Source organism: Panulirus ornatus, chromosome 3 (assembly GCF_036320965.1).
Source record: "Panulirus ornatus isolate Po-2019 chromosome 3, ASM3632096v1, whole genome shotgun sequence".
Taxonomy (NCBI): domain Eukaryota; kingdom Metazoa; phylum Arthropoda; class Malacostraca; order Decapoda; family Palinuridae; genus Panulirus; species Panulirus ornatus.
In genome coordinates this window covers 66,341,963-66,362,591 of record NC_092226.1, presented here as the reverse complement: position 1 = coordinate 66,362,591, position 20,629 = coordinate 66,341,963, and the positions used below count along the sequence as shown (strand labels likewise).

Sequence of the window (20,629 nt, the reverse complement as noted above, 5' to 3'; positions counted from 1 at the left end):
CCACACCGTAACCTATTATTACCCCCGTCACACGAACAAAAGTAAATCTCCCTCCCTCATCACTAACGTACCATGACCCCCACTCCACTCACGCTACTACAGTCACAGTCGGTATAACCCAACTATATTCACGTGACAAACATTGCATGTTGATCTTATTTCAGTGAACGCACCACGTGTTACATGACCATTATTGCACACACGGGTAGTGGAACGTCCAACACATTCCCATCCTCAGCACACACACACACACACACACACACACGGATGGTATGACCCTTCTCGTAGCTCAAGACGTACAGTACAGGAATGTCTCCTCGTTCGAGATACCCGAATTACTAACCTATCAACGTGGTCGCGGGCGGGGGTGGAAGCGGGACGGGCCTTCTCCCGTGGTACAGTAACTCACCTTGAAGTATTCCTCGAGTCTGGAGCCCTTAAGTATCCCGAGGCGGTACTTTGGGAGCATCTTGAGGTCGGCCAGCGAGTCGAAGGGCAGCTGGTCGCCGGCCACCGTCAGGAAGGAGACGAGCGTGGCCGAGTACGCCGCTACCACCACGACCCCCACAACGTACATGGTCCAGAAGAGCACGCGCAGCGCCCCGGCCTCGGGCGTATCGGGCCAGCCTGCGCCAGGGTCGGGGGGGAAGACAGAGGTACTCAGTGACCCTGGGTGGTACTAGTAAAGGAGGGGAGGCAGACTGGCCAGGGAACCCTGTGGGATGAGGTCAACCAAGCGATGGGACACCTGACTGCCTCGTGTACATGTTGACAGGGATGGAATTTGGGATACGCTCCGTGGATCCAGTTCCTGAACTTCTTTTTTTTTTTATGTTAACTGAGACAGCACGGGTAGTGGAGGCCCTAATCAAGACCATCCCATTAACGATATATATATATATATATATATATATATATATATATATATATATATATATATATATATATATATATATATATATATATACCCATGCCTGAGCCAGGTACCCATTTTATCGACCAACCCTTAGGGATGGATGAACAGCTGGGTTGACTGTGGACCGATTGCCGTAACCAGGATTCGAGCCTATGCTCTCAACCTTGGGCGGCCCGTGAATGCGTCTCGGTCAGGACCGCGGGTTATGTAGCGGACTGAATAATGTTAAGTTCCAAAATCATCAGTTATTTCAATTTGTTGATGATTTACTACCTTGTTGCGTGATGGCTGCCCACATGATGAGCGGCGAGTCGACCTGCCACTGCTGAAATCCCTCGTCCGACCGACCTCCTCCTGCGCCGCCGCCGCTCAGCGAAACCTGGCGTCGGTAGAAGCAGGAGACGCAGTAGAAGGCGGTCGCCAGCGCCACTAGCGCTAGCGCCAGCCCCACCCACAGGCCAGGGAGGAAGGGTCGGGTGTACGAAGTCCAGGACACCGCCGATCGCTCGGGGGGCCGCGCGAAGATGCGGTAACTGGAGGACGAAAAACACACTAGGGTTAAGGTCAAAGTCAGGTCAGGTCAAAGATTGTGTATCCAAGAGCAACACCGTTTCAGGTTGATTGCAACTTGACGAACGTTTCATATAAACGTGTGATATCCGTATTGCTAAGAGCGGATGATGTCAACACCTGAGGAACGCCTGGAAGAAAACGCGAGAATGGGGAAAGGAAAACGGTAATGGGAGGGAGGAATATGATGTGAGAAAGCAGCGCTACGACAGTCAAGTTCACGATTACATGCCTGAAAACGAGAAGAAAGAATATGAGTGTAGAGGCCACTCTCATATATATTAGCAATGGATATATTAAGGTCGGGCGGTACATCTACCTAGTAATGTGTCAAGACTCGCCAAGATTAAACATGACTAGAAACCTTGTCTCTGACAGCCCGTCGTCAAGTGTGTTATTATGGACACAGGTCGGCGGCTCGTGTGTCATGTAGTGCAAGAGTTGCCAGGGGCTGTTGGGTGGACGTGTGGGCTGTAAAATGGGATGAATCGCTCTAGAGGTGAAGACTGATCATAAACCCAGAGCGTAAAGGCAGACGGCGATAGTCCTTTCACGTACAGGACTTTGAATATCTCATGTAGGTGATGATGCGTGATCAAGCCTCGCGGAGCCTTACTGACATGTCAGTATCCTTATGAATTAGCAAACAGTACTGTACTGGGAACTTTTATTATCCACTGACATGCCAGTCATTGATTTTGATTTGTGTGTGTGTGCGTATATATATATATATATATATATATATATATATATATATATATATATATATATATATATATATATATATAGTTTCATAGATATTCGCCATTTCCCGCGTTAGTGCGGTAGCGTTAAGAACAGAGGACTGAGCCTTAGAAGGAATGTCCTCACTTGAACCTCTTCTCTGTTCCTTCTTTTGGAAAAAGTAAAACGGGAGGGGAAGATTTCCAGCCCCCCGCTTCCTCCCCTTTTAGTTGCCTTCTACGACACGCAGGGCATACGTGGGAAGTATTCTTTCTCCCCTATCCCCAGGGATATATATATATATATATATATATATATATATATATATATATATATATATATATATATATATATATATTGTTCATACTTCGCTGTTTCTCGCGGTAGCGCCAGCAGTGTACGGAGAAAAACTTTCTCTCACATCCATTGTCCTGGAGTCATGAGTAATACATGGAAACCACAGCTGCCTCTCCACGACCACGCACCACAGATCTTTCCATGGCTTACCTCTGCTGTTCCGTACTTCCAGGTACAGTCCATTGGCAGTACGTCGCCCCTTATGTACCCCCCTCGCTCCAATTCACTCTATCCCTTGCGCGCTTTTCACCCTCATGCATTTGATTCACAAAGAAAAAAAGGCAACCAGAGGACGTAGCATGCAAAGAAGTAATAAAGTTTTAGATAAGGATGTTGAGAAATGCTTTCAATAGTGCAAGAGTGATGCATGATTGTAACGGATTGACCGAGTTCATGGTTAATGGTGATAACATATATGGATTTAAGAGTCTGTTTATATACGGATATATGTGTGTGTGGATAGGGGAGAAAGAATACTTCCCTCGTATTCCCTGCGTGTCGTAGAAGGCGACTAAAAGGGGAGGGAGCGCGGGGCTGGAATCCTCCCCTCTCATTATTTTTTTTTTTAATTTTCCAAAAGAAGGAACAGAGAAGGGGGCCAGGTGAGGATATTCCCTCAAAGGCCCAGTTCTCTGTTCTTAACGCTACCTCGCTAACGCGGGAAATGGCGAATAGTTTGAAAGAAAGATATATATATATATATATATATATATATATATATATATATATATATATATATATATATATTATCCCTAGGGATAGGGGATAAGAATACTTAATACTTCCCACGTATTCCCTGCGTGTCGTAGAAGGCGACTAAAATGGGAGGGAGCAGGGGGCTGGAAATCCTCCCCTTTCGTTTTTTTTTTATTTTCCAAAAGAAGGAACAGAGGGGGCCAGGTGAGGATATTCCAAAAAAGGCCCAGTCCTCTGTTCTTAACGCTACCTCGCTAACGCGGGAAATGGCGAATAGTTTAAAAGAAATATATATATATATATATATATATATATATATATATATATATATATATATATATATATATATATATATATATATATATATTCCTATGATTGAGGAGGAGCAGTGTGGTTTCAGAAGTGGTTGAGGATGTGTGGATTAGTTGTTTGCTTTGAAGAATGTGTGTGACAGATTCTTAGAAAAACGGATAGATTTGTATCTGGCATTTATGAATATGGAAAAGGCATATGATAGGGTTGATAGAGATGCTTTGTGGAAGGTCTTAGGACTATATGGTGTGGGAGGTAAGCTGCTAGAAGCAGAGAAGTTTTTACCAAGGATGTAAGGCATGTGTACAGGTAGGAAGAGAGGAGAGTGATTGGTTCCCAGTGAAGGTCGGTCTGCGTCAAGGGCGTGTGATGTCACCATGGTTGTTTTACTTGTTTATGGATGAGGTGGTGGAGATAAATGCAAGTTTTGGAGGTAGGAGCGAGTATGCAGTCTGTTTGGGATGAGAGGGCTCGGAAAGTGTCAGTTGTTCGCCGATGATACAGCACTGGTTATTCATTCAAGTGAGGAACTGGAATAGTCGATGACCGAGTTTAGGTGTGTGAAAGGAGAGAGCTAATGATAAATGTGAAGAAAAGTAAGGTTATTAGGATCAGCATGGTTTAGGGACAGGTTAGTTGGGATGTAATTTTGGATGGAGAAAAATTGGAGGAACTGAAGTATTTTGAATATATGGGAGTGGACTTTGCAGCAAATGGAACCATGGAAGCGGAAGTGAGTCATAGGGTGGGGGAGGGGGTGAAGGTTCTTGGAGCGATGAAATATGTGCGGAAAGAGAGAACGTTATCTCGGAGAGCAAAAATGGTTGTTTGAAATAGTAGTCGTTCCAACAATATTATATGGTTGCGAAGCATGGGCTATAGATAGGATTGTGCGGAGGAGGGTGGATGTGTTGGAAATGAAATGTTTGAGGACTATTTGTGGTGTGAGGTGGTTTGATCGAGTAAGTAATGTAAGGGTAAGAGATGTGTGGTAATAGAAAGAGTGTGATTGAGAAATTAGAAGAGGGCTTGTTGAAATGGTTTGGACATAGGGAGAGAATGAGTGAGGAAAGGTTGACAAAGAGGATATATGTGTCAGAAGTGGAGGGAACAGGGAGAAGTGGGAGACCCAATTGGAGGTGGGAGTGAAAAAGATCTTGAGCGATCGGGGCCTGAACATACAGTAGGATTAAAGGCGTGCACGGAATACAGTGAATTGGAACGATGTGGTACACTGGGGTTGACGTGCCGTCAGTGAACTGAACCAGGGCACGTGAAACGTCTGGGGTAAACCGTGGAAAGGTCTGTGAGGCCTGGATGTGGGTAGGGAGCTGTGGTCTTGGTGCATTACACTTGACTGCTAGAGAATGGACATGAGCAGATGTGGACTTTTCTTGGTATGTTTCCTGGCGCTATCTCGTTGATGCAGCGGGATGCGATGCTGTTTCCTATGGGGCAGGTTGGCGCCGGGAATGGATAAAGGTAAGTATGAATATGTCGACATATGTTGGAATCGAGGTGGTAACTGAGACTACAGGTTAGGATAGACTTTAATCCAGACGTTTCGACCCAGTTGTCTTCCTCAGTAGGCAGATGAAGGAATACAAGTGTTCGTTGATTGGTGGTTTGGTTATTTTGGCTCCTCCCCTCTCCTTCGCTTGCCGCTGTCCTTGCTCAGGTGACGACACCAGCCGGAAAGCCGTTTTCCTGCCTATATCTTCTGACCGCTGATTGGTGGGTTGGCTATTTTGGCTCCGCCCCCCCTCTCTGTACTGGTTTTTGTCTGTGCCCAAGTGACATCAGCTTTCGAATTGATAGGATCTTCCAGAAGTATGTATGCTGCCTTTAGGGTTATCCTCGACATCATGTTCAAGCCACTGTATGATGTCTGTGCGGTAAGATTCTTTATCCACGTGCACGACAGTCGAGTTAGATGTTCTATAACGTTTTGTATGCCTTTGTGTTATCCAATCTTTGGTCAAGGCACGTCCTGACTCGCCATGATAGGATTTGCAACGTTCTTCACATGGTATCTTGTACGCCATCAGCTGTGCGAAGGTCACTGCTTTAAACGTTCTTTTTTTTTGTGCCAAATTTTCCAATTTTTTCCCTGATGCAGCCACCATATTGATATTTGTGTCCTTCAGATATCTAGGTATGATTGCGATCTGCTTTCAATTCGCGACGGGATCTTATCTTCTCATTCTTGTTATTGTTGTTGTCATTAGTTCCTCCCTGCGTTCCATGGTTCTCTTCGCGTTTTCTTGGAGTCTCGGTAACAAACCTGTAGGATATCCCTGGCGTTTAAAGGTTTCAAGTATATAATTGATTTCATTTTTTCAAATGTTTTTGCTACACATCTGTAATGCATTGTAACACGAATCCAGTCACAACACAGGAGTTCACTCTTATCATTATGTGTGGACAGGGAGTGAATGAAGTAGCCCTTATTAGTTGGTATATGGTACACTGAATTTCGCCACCTCTCCAGCTCGCACTGCTAAAGTATTCAGAAAAGAATCTTATATTTTCATCATCCTTAATAGTCAACTGAATTATGTGTTCCATTCATTAATGTTTATGTTTTGTAGTTTACGTTGCAAAGATCCAACCGTGACGGGTTAGAGTGAACACGTAGCAGAAAGTCAATGTTAGCAGTATGACCCTGCACAACAGTTCTTATTGTTAGCAAGCCGCTATTTGTGTTCCGAAGGCCTTGAACAAGGCCGACCCTCGGGCCGCCAACAGGCAGAGGCCCGCGTCAGATCAATCGCAGTCTAACCATCTAACGGAACACGCTGACCGACCGGATGGGTTCGTCTTTGATTGCATCGCTTTACACAGTCCTCTGAGGAAGACAACCGTATCGAAACGTCTTGATCAAACTGCAGCCATTACCGGGAAGATGATGGCCTCCTTTGGCGATAGAAATCCCCTCATTGAAAATTGCCCATCATTTCGTTCATTTAGCGATGATACAGTCTAGCCAAAAGACTAAACTCGTAGCGGATAACAACATCCAGACGGAGTGCGTTAACGTTGTATGTGTTTATTATGTTTCGTTACAGTTTTATGTGTGAACCATATATGTATTCCTTCATGTGTATACACGCACAACACCCCCAGCCAAATGCTAGGTACCCATCTTTCGACTCGACCCAAGAACATGAATACCTAGATTGGTTTGGGGCTGACTGCTGCGCCTGGATACGAACCCATGTGGACCCAAGCCCGTGCTGAATCATCGTTGTCAACAACGCTGACGAGAAGGAGTTTTTACATTCGTGTATGTTGCAGTCATTGTTTTGCCTAGTCTTCCCGGCCTTGTAAGCTATGTTTCAGTCGCCAGACATACGTTAATTTTACATTTTTAACGTCGTCGTCTATTTATAGTGGGTTTTGCGTAGCGTCGCTTGATATCCTCGCATGGAATCGTAGGCTGGAGCTGAATGAGGCGGACCTCCCCTGTTTATTTACCAATTCGTATGATAGATAGTGATACGCGCGGTCCTTTATTTACTATAACCTATGATATATATGTCTGTATATTTACGTAGGGGGTAAAATATGGCTGGTGTATTGATGTGCTGATGTTGTAGATTCTGCTAGTTGATTTTTTTGGTGAGCGTACCTAAGTACTGCTGTAGTTTTCACACCCTGGAGTTTTCAGTTTGAATTTAAGATCCTCGATCATGTAATTACGGTCCATGGGAACGTCGGTACGATCCTTTATTATTATTATTATTATTATTATTATTATTATTATTATTATTATTGCATGTCAGTACAACCTTGACTAGGACAGCACAAAGGGTCGGGAATTAAAGCCAGGCCTGTCATATTCAAAAGGGATCTTACTAACCTGTTCGAAGGTGGCACCGTCTTGCTCAGGGAGTTAGGAGCCCTTTGCGCGAGCTCAGTTTCACACCCAGTTTGAACCGTGTAGGTCAAAACGGAACAGTTGAAATAGAACGCGTGGATGGAAGATTAACTGCACAGTTGTGGCCAAAATGTTGGCCTGTGCGATATCCGTCGGCGAGTTTATTTTCAGACGTCATTGGACGCATATCGCACAGGCCAACATACTACGCCCGCACTGTTAGTAATAAACTGAGCGTGTGTAGCTGCTTTTACGATACCTAACCATTGGACTGGTTAGTTGATACAGTCATAGTGAGTTCTTTCATAATATCCTGATATTCATATTTAATGTTACATCTAATATTTTGTCGGGGCATTATTTACGATATCTCCGTGCCATGTCTCGCCCACATTTCAGAGTTGCGAGTACATGCGTGTGTAAATAACTGTATAATGAAATGATGGAATACCAAATGACTGACAGTCGTTGCTTATGGAAAAAACTATATGCTTGAACTGTAGCTTAAGACCAAGTCGGTAATCGAACACATGTTCGTGGTCCCCTAATTAGTTCTGTTCTAACGTGAGCGTTCGATTCCTTATATCGATGACCACAATGCAGCAGGTGCCAAGTATATGACTTTGCCTGAGGTAACAGCACATCTCCATGAGACATTTTGCAATATAATTTTGATATTTTCCTTTAGTTAAAATGTCTTTTATATATATTACATGTCTGCCCGAACATACTCAAGGTTTAACTCCATGACGATAGAATGATTGTGCATGGTTGGTTTAGCCCATCGACTAAACAGTTAGAAAAAAAATGTTCATGATCATTCTAAAGCTGTACTCTGTATGCTTGTATCCTGAGCTGGACGTTACGACGGCTAGACCATCATAACCAGAGGTTGTATGAAGATATATATAGAAGAGCACTGAGATTTCAGCTGTTTCTTTTAGACCTCAAGTGGGCTTTCACACTTGAGTTGCCTTGAGAAAACTTAAATGGAATGTTTAAGTGGAATTTACGGCAGGTCATATGTTGATGGTTGATCTGCATGTGGGACCGACGTGAACCCGATGAGCTGTATGTAACTTTAATCGATTTCCCTGTATAGAATGCCTGATTAGAAACTTACCATGTAGCAGACCTAGAATATATACATCCAGAAGAGAGAAAAAGGATTTCCACCCAGTTGAAATCATGTCGGTAACTGTACACATCACTGGAAACATAAGGCATTAGGTAGGGACCAGTTCGCCCAGACGTAGCGCTGACCTGAATTTAATGAGGACTGATGAGTAGTCTACGACCTGAGCCCTGCTGTAGGTCTGGGAGAGGTAGGCCACCACTACATGTGCCCGCCCGCTCAGCACGTCCGCGACCAGACCAGTCCAGTAACCCTTGCTGTTTGAGCCGAACTCCCCGTCCGCTGGCGTCATAACTGTGTACCTTTGGGCACACCATGGTCGCCCAAGAACACCATAGTCAGGGAGATGTATAACATGTAAATAATTGTCAAAATTGGACGTATATATAGATAGATATCCGTGAATATAGCAGTACTATTATCAAAAAAAAAAAAAAGGCATGGATTGTCAAATAGGTTTGTATGTACCGACATTCATTGGTAGACAAAATAGCTATGCATGGAGACAAAGTGCTGTGTTCAGTTCTGTAAAACTTTTTGTTTTTACTTGACTCATGTATAATGACAAATATATGTAAGTTCTGTATTGCCTACGATGCCCGACTCCTTCCACGGAAATGCGCCACAACTCGGTGGAACGTCCCTGTGTTAATATTATAGTGAAAAAAAGTTCATATAACGTCTTCATCCCTTCGTGTAAAACAACTTAGCCCTAGACAACATACTCAGGACTCCGTATTACTTTTCATTGCAACTTTGTAAAAAGTTTTGACGTACATACACAGGGGACACGTTCACACACGGTGTATACAAAGACGACCTTCCATTGACTGTTAGCAGTCTGCTATCATATCATTCACTCGGTTGTACAGCCCACAGGGTTGGATTACGCGAAGTCAGCGTGAGTGAAGAAACACCGGGCTGTCTCGGTCCAGACGCACGAGAATGAACGATGATGACCCACTCACGTGAAGTTCATCTCGTTCTTGAGGAGTTCCCACACGTCGCCGAAGTAGCCGCTCAGCACGTCCCTGCCGCGGACATAGTCGTAGCGAGAGTTGTGGGCGCGGGTGTCCTGCCGAAGGTGTGAAATACAGTTATTATTGAGACAAGAGGGACGGGTCTCGCGAGTCCTGCCCGAGTTAATTGTGAGGGGAAGAGTTTTAGGCCAGCGGTAGGATTATGGGTGACAAGGGCATCTCGCTCTTGCGTTTGGATAGGTACATTTAATAAAAGATGGTAAAGGGACTGAAATTTGATGCTCTACTGTGTTTGCTGTCTTAGCATATAATTATACCATACATGATTACTGTGCAATATATATATATATATATATATATATATATATATATATATATATATATATATATATATATATATTCTTTCTTTCATACTATTCGCCATTTCCCGCGTTAGCAAGGTAGCGTTAAGAACAGAGGACTGGGCCTCTGAGGGAATGTCCTCACCTGGCCTCGTTCTCTGTTCCTTCTTTTGGAAAATATATATATTATCCCTGGGGATAGGGGAGAAAGAATACTTCCCACGTATTCCCTGCGTGTCGTAGAAGGCGACTAAAAGGGGAGGGAGCGGGGGGCTGGAAATCCTCCCCTCTCTTTTTTTTTTTTTTTTTTTTTAATTTTCCAAAAGAAGGAACAGAGAATTGGGCCAGGTGAGGGTATTCCCTCAAGGCCCAGTCCTCTGTTCTTAACGCTACCTCGCTAATGCGGGAAATGGCGAATAGTTTGAAAAAAAAAAAAAAAAAAAATATATATATATATATATATATATATATATATATATATATATATATATATATATATATATATGTATGTATTTGTAGATAAAACTTTTAACGTGAAGTAAATGAACATTTCCCTATCTGTGGTGTTGGCCCATTCATAAGACCGGTAAGTGCTGTGTCGGAATGTTTGTTTGTACATAGTTCGTGGAAATAAGTATTATAAATATTTGGTCGTGGATTATAGACAGTTACGTTTAACTGTATGGCTGTGTGTTATACGACTTAATCCTGTTAGTGGTATGTTGCCTTAGCAATTTTGAGTATGTGACCCGTAGATGTGTACCGACACGCGAGTTCGTTGGGATTACTCGTGTGTGTGTTTGTTTGCATGTTAGTTTGTAGCGGTGGAGAATATCATCGCACTGGGTGTCGCCCTGGAGGTACATATGTGATAATATCTCACCCTCTCCGCTCCCCTTAGTTGTCATACCTCTCATAATTCACCGGCGAGTCACTGAACCCCACAGCATTACCCTCTGTGGGCCCTGTGTCCTCCCCAGTCGATCAGCCTAGCCCGACTCGCAGCGAGGCAACACCTTCACTTGTCACCGTGATTGATGACCTGTGTTGTATAATACACCGTGAATGGTGGTGGATAGTGATGACTCTGGCGCGCTTTTCGACAGCCTTTTTTTTTCTAGTTCATTGATAACCTTATAAAGAATGGTTGAGGTAGCAGAGTGTGATATGCGTTACTATGTGGGAGAATGGGTTGAGGTCACAGAGTGTGATGTGCTTTGCTATGTGTAAGAATGGGTTGAGGTCACAGAGTGTGATGTGCGGTACTCTGCGTGAGAATGATATTGACTTTCATCTTCGGCGAACAGCCTGTTGAATATAGGACTAACGAGCTGTTTCTTTTATCTCATAATTGATCGAAACATGTTAGTGGTTCATGGGAGGTGGGGTGCTGCGGAAGTAAACCTATCGTACACCATGGGCGCAAACTATAATGAAAAAAAGGGTTGTGGGTCTATATTTGGATATCAGAAATAATGGATTTTTACTTAAATGTATCCAGCATATCGTAAAACAAATGTAACTTATTTCCGTGGATCATGTAATTAATACATACCGAGAAAATTGTAAATAACAAAGATTATATATATATATTTTTTGTGGCCCTATGATAAAAAATATTATTCAAGATGGAGTTTTTGAATCGATACCACAAATCAGTGAACTGAATGGAAGCATCTTAATTGATGTTATAAAAATAGCTACGCATGTTACTGCAGGACTCCAGGCAGTAAACTATGATAAAGTAAGACTAAATATACAAATACTTCTCGTACATTCCAGGCAAACAGTTGCTGAATGTTAGTCTTTTCCATAATTTCTCACAACCAGTACTATATAGATCGATACTTTGTCGCCAGTTTAACGTATGATGGCTAGGATTAGGGAACCGACCAACCGTCACCCGAACGCCTAGCACTCAACTCCTACTACGGCCAGATGTGAAAAAATTGTCCTCCCAGACACCGTTATACAATAACAAGGAGATGTATCGAGAAGTAGATGTATTCATAAATTCATCCAAAGGTGTGTGGCTGTATGAATAGAGGGACTTCTAGACCCTAAGGGATCAAGATACTGTTAAGTATTAGAATTTTCTGTCGGGGCTGCCTAAGAAATTGTTAAGTGTCCCTTTCCACCGTGTGCATACTAGTACATACGAGCTGAAATTGTGGTACGTTATCACACGAGTGTGAATCTGCAAGCTATAGAGAAAGTAAGGAAGCCCTCAACGTGCTTGCCTTGGAAGAAGGAAGTAATGATTACGTTTCTAACATAATTTAGTTTAATACTTTCTTTGATACTAGAGAAGAGCGTAGAAGAGGGGGGACAAAGTGGAAGTAAGGGGCAAGAAGTGTGTGGAGGAATATAAAAAAGCATGTCCACCACAAACCGTGATGTCAACTCTTGGAACAAGCTGGATATATATGTGACTAACATTACATAGTGGTTTGGATGGATAAAGTACATAAAGACCAGCACAGTTTGTGAGGATTGATTTTGCCAACTCGTTCTCGCTACTGATTCTGAGAACTTTGTCTATTTGATTTAAAGATATCCTCATCACAAGATATTTTTCGTCTTGTATTGATTAGAAGAGCAGCTGTGTTTAATACGCAAAGTCGGTTGTGTAGGTGTTGCGTGCTGTCAATTTTATTAAGTGTGTTTGTGGTTATTATAACCCTAGGCAGAGCTTTTACATACGATATTAATTGTTCCATCACAGTGATACAAAGTGTTTTCATCATGCAAGCTTATTTAATCGTATATCATAAACTGACGAAGAACCAATAGTCGTTGTTCGTCTTCCGGTTAGAATAGATACAATGTGATAGTCGTAACATAGAATTCTGCAAGCGACATAATCGTTCAGTGAGTCTTCATTAGATATGATTTTCTTTGTAAGAGTAGACAAAGCAACGTTCTCAAGCGTAACTGAGTAATAAGATCTTACATGTCGCACATTCTCTGGCAGTCTTGGTTCCATCCATTCGGGATGGGCTGTTCGGTAGAACGTATTCATGTGTATATTTGGTAATTCATTTTACTTCACCAACTCGCTTTTGACATTAACCTAACCTAGATTAATGATGATCTTTCACTGTTATACCTTAAGCTCAACCAATCATTTTGTTGATAAATTTGACCCTTTGTGTTTTCAGGTTAAGTTTACATTGACTTTCCGATTTATATAAGTGTTGAGGTTCGTTATACAGTAGTAGTCGTTTGTGTGGTACTTACGTTGATGGACGTAACGACGAAGTGGACACCTGTTAGATCTTTTCGTCGCTCGTACTTGGGTCTGCTCGACATGGTCAGTCTCCCTGTGCTGATAATGAGGGCCTTCTCTGGCCATTCGTTACCAACAGTCGCGACAGCTTCGCCGTCTGCCTCGTCCGAGCTCCCTGCATCCTGGGCGTGGGCGCGCCAAATGGCAATAAGGGCGTGCTTGAGCTTCATCCTCTGCCCCGGTGACCAGACCTCATGCAGGACGAAGATGTCCTCCACCGGGTTCCTCACCTCCACCACCTGCTCACAGGGATAATAATAATATGGCGTCACTGATCTTTATGCTGCTGGACTAATATATAATCTTGGTGGCCCAGAAGCCTCCATTCAAATCCTAGCGCTTGACACTCAAAGGCACTATACATATATTTTTATATGAGAACTAGGCTGAAACTTCTTTTTATATATCTCTAGTAAATTCCTTGCCACTCAAAAGAAATTTTACGATTCATATCCACTTTTTTGCATCCACTGGGTCAAAATTCTTATGTGAATGAAAACGTAATGTATATAATGAAGCTTATGTAATGAACCAATTTTCGTTTGCAATGAATATCAGCACAGTGGAATCTGACGCAGACTGTTTGTGACCTCTGTGATCCTTTTTTTGCGCTGCCGGTCACACGGTGAACATGGGGTGCACAATAAGGTGACACTGGCACGGATCATGATCTTCCTTGGCAACAGCCGGGAGAGATCGGAATTTTTCGTCATTGCTATTTGCTTGGAGACATTAAGACTATGATAATGAAACATGAGTGGATTAAAAGTATATTAGTATCGAAGTCTGAGCTTGACATAATTTTTTTTTCGGTGTTATAAAAATAGCCCCATTATTGATAAATGGACTGAGGGTCCCCATGTTCACTACATAAACGAAGGGACTCGGTTCCCAAATCTACGTAGCTTAGGAGACCCCCATCCCTAGAGCTGCCATAGATATAAGAACTTCCTAATATTTGGATTTCCGTGGTTAGATATATTTTAGATATGGAAATCTTTTCATAGATATGGGGGTCATTCAATTCCATGGTTAGATATATTTTAAATATGGAAATCTTTTCATAGATATGGGGGTCCTTCATGGTATAAGCAGGTAATGATTTTTAGATAAAGGAAAAAGTTGTCTGTCCCAGTGATACACTTTGTCGAGATTAACGACGGGTAGTATAAAGAATAAAGATTATTGGTTTGTTTGATTAAAGATACAGATGTTTAGTGCACGGTTTGTAAGGTGGGGTTGGTTTCACAAGTAATTTGTTAGTGAAGAATGAGTACCTAGACCCGTAGACTTCCAGCTACTGAAACATGTCAGTAAATCTGCACACCTTTTGTCTGTGAAATGTTAAAAGTTTCAGGCTTTTTGTGTATGAAAGATGGTTTGGTAAATCCATGAATTTATTGTTGGTGAAATGTGGATTTTGGAGCCAGCATTCATTCTGTTTCGAAATCAATGTATGTGCTGGTAAACTTTGAAGAATTTTTGTTTGTTGTGAATGTTAGAGTAGTAAGTCCGTAGATTATTATTATTGTTATTATTATTATTATTATTATTATTATTATTATTATTATTATTATTAGGAGAAATGTCGATTATGTTCGTCACGACGTCATTTCAGCTATTAAACCTACCAACAGTGTTTCATTGTTGTTTGCCATATATATATATATATATATATATATATATATATATATATATATATATATAGATATATAGATAGATATAGATAAATAGATAGATATATTATTGTAGTTGAAATTGTCATAATACACTGACTCCCGTGGTGTAGTGGTTAGCGTTCCTGACCGTGACGCATTCATGGGCCGCCTAGGGTCGAGCGCATATGTTCGAATCCTGGTTGCGGCAGTTGGTCCACGATCAACCCAGCTGTTCATCCGCCCCTAGGGCCTGGTCAGGAATGGCCTTAAGGCCTCAGCTGCCCGTGCCTTCTCAGCTAACATGAAAAAAAAAGTTATGTAAATGACTGCTTCATTAGTCTTGAACATGATACAGATAGAGACCTCCCCTGCCTTTTGAAGGACTTGTTCGTGAACATTACAGATCTTGAGCAGGCAACGGCTGTGTGAAGAACAGTACTGGGCTCGCTGACCCTATACCGTATACCCCAGGCAGAGGGAATATTTCATGAAGTTTTTTTTTCTTTTTTTGTCTTCGTCCCTTTATGGGTCACACGGGACTGTGCCGAGTGTGTGGCAAGATACGGAGGGAGTCGCTCATACCAGACCGTGGTTCGTCCTGGTTTATGTGTATTGACCACAGTCACACTAGTATGACGTGTTTTTGTGTGTAGGCAGCATGCTGTCACGATAGTGTGTGATGTGTGTCGTGAACATAGTGTCAGTAGTGTGATTTATGTGGTCAGAATAGTCACACTAGTTTGGTGTGTGACAACTTAAGTCACACTAGTGTGCTGTATGGTCAAGTCACACTCGTGTGTTGTATGTGTCACACTAGTGTGTTGTATGGTCAAGTCACACTCGTGTGTTGTATGTGGCCACATAGTCACACTAGTGTGTTGTATGTGGCCACATGGTCACACAAGTGTGTTGTATGTAGTCAGCATAGTCACGTTAGTGTAGTGTATGTGGTGAGCATAGTCTCAGTGTGATGTATGCAGTTAATATATACAGTCACAATCGTGTGATTCGTGAAGTCAGCATTATGTAGCTAAGAGTCATACTAATGTCATGTATGTTGTCAGCATAATATTATTAATCACCAGGAAATCCAGTTTGATTTTGCAAATGCTCAGGGGGAATATGAAGAAATCAGGAAATGATAATGAAAAGATTTGAGTGAGTCAGAATGATTGATGAAATGATGATTAGATAGATTCACGAGTACAAATAGATAAACGGAACGTGAAATTGATTTTCTCTGTGGCTTTTTGTACTTGGCCCAACCGACATTGAGTTAGAGTGGCGTAGAGAATCGCCATAGGGTAATAACAATGCTTTACATTCTATCTGTTGCATGCAAAAGATATTGTCAGATTGCATTTCGATATGATTCTTAATGGGGGGAAAATATACCGGTTTTTTTTTTCCTCCTGTTGCTGAGAAACTTGGGGCATCTACACAAGCCGACTTTACAAGCGTAAAACCTTTTTAATAGGGTTGTGGAACATGGCTTGAAATTACCCCTCATTGATGGCTGAATATTTAGCAGCCTGGGGGTAAACCCTGCCTCTCGTGGCATGTGATGAATTATTCCGGGCGTGATATATATACATATGCGTTAATGACGGGGTGGACCGCAGGCCTACGATTCCCAGTAGAATATTTTTTGTCGCATCACGTGACTGTGGTCAAGGAAAACGTTTCGCCGAGAAATGTTATGTGTCAGGTATGGGGGTTACTTGCGACACCGGTTGTGCTTCGTGTCACGTGTATATATATATATATATATATATATATATATATATATATATATATATATATATATATATATATAATATATATATTCCTATGAGTCCACGGGGAAAATGAAACACGTGGACTCAGGAATATCTTGATCACGCGCAAAATTGTGATCCTTTCCGATATATATATATATATATATATATATATATATATATATATATATATATATATATATATATATATATACGTGGGAAGTATTCTTTCTCCCCTATCTCCAGGGATATATATATATATATATATATATATATATATATATATATATATATATATATATATATATATGTATATATGTATACGCACATACATTCACACACAAGGAATATCAACGAACAGAAAATACGAAGTGTCAAGCGCTTTCGTGTATTTACACCGTCCTGTCGTCGCTCACGCAGTCAGAGGGTAAGGTAGAGACCATAGCACTCACCATCGAGTCTATTGGAATGTACAGTTGCGGGTCCCGCGTCGCCAGGGGCTGGCCCAGGTTCAGGAAGAACCAAGTGTGCTCCCGGAGCTGGTCCCACGCTAAGGCCTGTACGAGAGACACGGGGAAGGGAGGGAAGGCTCAGTGTGGCTCACCCGCATGTTTGCGAGGCAGAGACGATCAGATGTCTCGAAAGGAAATGTAATTATTATAAAGCGACAAAACAACATTTGTGAAAACTTAAGGTGGGGAGGGGGCGAAAAAATGAGTATTTTGGTTGAGTTGATTTTTAAGATTTTTTTTTTGGGGGGGATGAGAAATGTTACCAAGGTTGGTGATGGTGAATCAACAGACGACACTTGTGAAGATTTAGGGGGGGGGGGGGGGGGGCGAAAAATATGTATTTTGGTTGTTGATTTGTGAAGATTTAAGGGGGGGCTAAAAATAAGTATTTTGGTTGATTTGTGAAGATTAAGAGGGGCGAAAAATAAGTATTTTGGTTGATTTGTGAAGATTAAGGGGGGCGAAAAATAAGTATTTTGGTTGATTTGTGAAGATTAAGGGGGGCGAAAAATAAGTATTTTGGTTGATTTGTGAAGATTAAGGGGGGCGAAAAGTTAGTATTTTGGTTGATTTGTGAAGATCAAGGGGGGGGGGGGCGAAAAATAAGTATTTTGGTTGATTTGTGAAGATTAAGGGGGGCGAAAAATAAGTATTTTGGTTGATTTTAAGATTTTTTTTATGGGTAGGTAGGAGAAGTGTCACCAAGGTGGTTGAGGGTGCATCTAGGCACGACACAAACGTCCGCGGAAGAACACTTACACTGGACAGTACATCTACGGTGGCGTCGTAGTCGCAGAGGACTAGGATCAAAACTTGATCGGCCGATGAATGCGGGTGGGAGGACGACGTGGAACACGGGGTGACGTCCCACATGATGCTGCTGGATCTCTGCGATAACCAGCGCATGAGCAGTAAACCTGTGAACGATAAACAAAAAAAATAAAACCCGTCGTCCATATTACATCGATTTTTTTCGGCTAGGCTTTCTGAAATAGAACAGGACAAGGCACACCTGTTCCTATCACTGAATTGATAGGATAGACGCGTGGTGGTTACCCCTGCAGGTTGCTGTCGATAGATAAAGAGTGTAGGTGTTACCGGACTACGCCTACATGAGGTTCCACTGCGAGTAGGGGAAAAAAAAAGAAAATCACATTTGGCGAGGCTGTATCGCATGGAGTAACAGTCTCGTCAAAGAACTTCATACTTCAAAAAGTAGCCATGTCATTTCCCTGCCACTGGAAGTAGCACAGTTTAGGCTGCTGGAACCTCTGAAAAGGAAGTCCAGGCAACTCCAGTGACCCTTTCTCAGAAAGAGGTATTGAGGCAATTATAGATGAATAAGTGAAAAGTGTATAGGCAATATTACGCCCATGGACCATTAGGGAGCATGACTTCGTGAGGCTTTTATGAAGTCCTTCAAAAAGGGGATAAGATAAACCTCTTTATTCATGATGTAATTCTGTATATAGGTCTATATAGAAAGGTAATATACCATGCAGTTTTTAGGTTCAAAAGCATGGAGTGAAGACTACACACACACACACACACACACACACACACACACACACACACACAAACACACACACACAAACACACACACACACACACACACACACACACACAGACAGAGTCTCTAGCTGTCATGTGTAATTCACCGAAGTCACACACGTGAGGTTTCACGATGCATTTCAAAGTTTGTGAGTTGAATTTTTGATGTAATGGCTGAAGACATGCAGTTAGAATAAGGACTCTGTGGAGAAATATTTACCGTGGACTCGTTATGCAGTGTACTTTCCTTTTTATTCGCTTGGTTTCGTATGTTTGCCAGTAAGTTTACCTTCTGCCTGTCGGAGTGGTAGGTAAAGGTAGGTTGCAGTGTCATGCACCGGGCTACAAAAGCCAGGCGAGGCGGGACGACGGGGAGGGGGGCAAGTCTTCGATTATCTGTCCATCTAATTTCACGCTGCGTTCATACTTTTAAAAACATTAACTGCCGGACTGCGTACATATCAACGTGCGTCCAGGACGCGTATTGGTTTCCGTGGCGTTGTTTGGGTCTTGTGTTTCCCCTTGTGTGTTTATGATTTTTGCTCTGTTTTTATAGGTTGGGTTGTGGGTGTGTGTGTGTGTGTGTGTAGAGAGAGAGAGAGAGAGAGAGAGAGAGAGAGAGAGAGAGAGAGAGAGAGAGAGAGAGAGAGAGAGAGATTCACTTATATTATCACCAAAGTGATTTTCTCCCATAAACGGTTAGGTTAGGGTAAGTTGGTTTGTGTCCATTTCGTAAGAATGAATATCTCGACCGAGCATTTCGAAATTTTTAACGAAAATGCTGACCGTTTTCGTAGAGAAGGATCGGGACTTTCTAACAAAGGCATTATCTGTAATGGTCGCGTGTATAATCGCAAGAGCTATCTTGGAACACCTGTAAGAAAGTGTTCAAGATATCTCGATTGGTGGTTTGTAGCGTGACGTTAGCGACCCAAATGACCCCTGGCTCTCGGCATGATAGGCTATAGCGCAGTCAGCCAACAAACCATTCCGTAACGTTTTAAGTTTAAGTTAGGTTCTTGTGTTTTGGGCTGAGTCGGGGCGCCAAAGACGCAGACAACACGCTACGCCGTCTGGTTTGTGTGTGTATATATATATATATATATATATATATATATATATATATATATATATATATGCTAATATTAAATTTGATTGATCATCTATGAACACAACCCTCTACATTTTACTCCAAGCTTCCTGGAAATGTTTATCGTCAATTATTTACGTTGTAGGTGACTGAATCATGGCCTTTTTTTGTCAGTAATTCTGTCACAGAAGCAATAACATCAGCGGTAGTCTTAAGGGTTCATGCGGCCCAGGGTAAGAGTCTATATGTGTCTCCCATATAGGCTGGATGACCTGTTGGCCAGTCGGGCAGTACAAGCTTTATATTTACTTTTATATATATATATATATATATATATATATATATATATATATATATATATATATATATATATATATATATATATATAAGTAAATATATATTATCCCTGGGGATAGGGGATGAAGAATACTTCCCACGTATTCCCTGCGTGTCGTAGAAGGCGACTAAAAGGGGAGGGAGCGGGAGGCTGGAAATCCTCCCCTCTCGTTTTTTTTTTTTTTTCTTTTTTTTAATTTTCCAAAAGAAGGAACAGAGGGGAGCCAGGTGAGGATATTCCACAAAGGCCCAGTCCTCTGTTCTTAACGCTACCTCGCTAATGCGGGAAATGGCGGATAGTTTAAAAGAAAGAAAATATATGAATATATATATATATATATATATATATATATATATATATATATATATATATATATATATATATATATTGGAAAGGATCACAATTTTGCGCGATCAAGATATTCCTGTGAGTCCACGGGGAAAATGAAGCATTATGTTTCATTTTCCCCGTGGACTCATAGGAATATATATATATATATATATATATATATATATATATATATAT

General features: G+C 41.8%; 2 protein-coding genes across 2 annotated transcripts in view; one reads left to right on the top strand and one right to left on the bottom strand.

Moving 5' to 3' along the window:
• Positions 1-20,629, top strand: part of LOC139763058 (golgin subfamily A member 5-like) — a 91,236-nt gene that overhangs the window by 10,182 nt on the left and 60,425 nt on the right. The gene's annotated exons all lie outside the window — the stretch shown is intronic.
• LOC139763085 (glutamate receptor ionotropic, kainate 1-like) overlaps positions 1-20,629 on the bottom strand; it is a 43,842-nt gene that overhangs the window by 7,770 nt on the left and 15,443 nt on the right. Inside the window, exons 3-9 of the mRNA XM_071688709.1 lie at positions 17,886-18,043; positions 17,067-17,171; positions 13,151-13,438; positions 9,558-9,664; positions 8,718-8,891; positions 1,190-1,449; positions 410-627 (exon numbers count right to left, since the gene is read on the bottom strand). Of these exons, the coding sequence (XP_071544810.1) occupies positions 410-627; positions 1,190-1,449; positions 8,718-8,891; positions 9,558-9,664; positions 13,151-13,438; positions 17,067-17,171; positions 17,886-18,043 (1,310 nt within the window). The remainder of the gene's footprint in view (positions 1-409; positions 628-1,189; positions 1,450-8,717; positions 8,892-9,557; positions 9,665-13,150; positions 13,439-17,066; positions 17,172-17,885; positions 18,044-20,629) is intronic.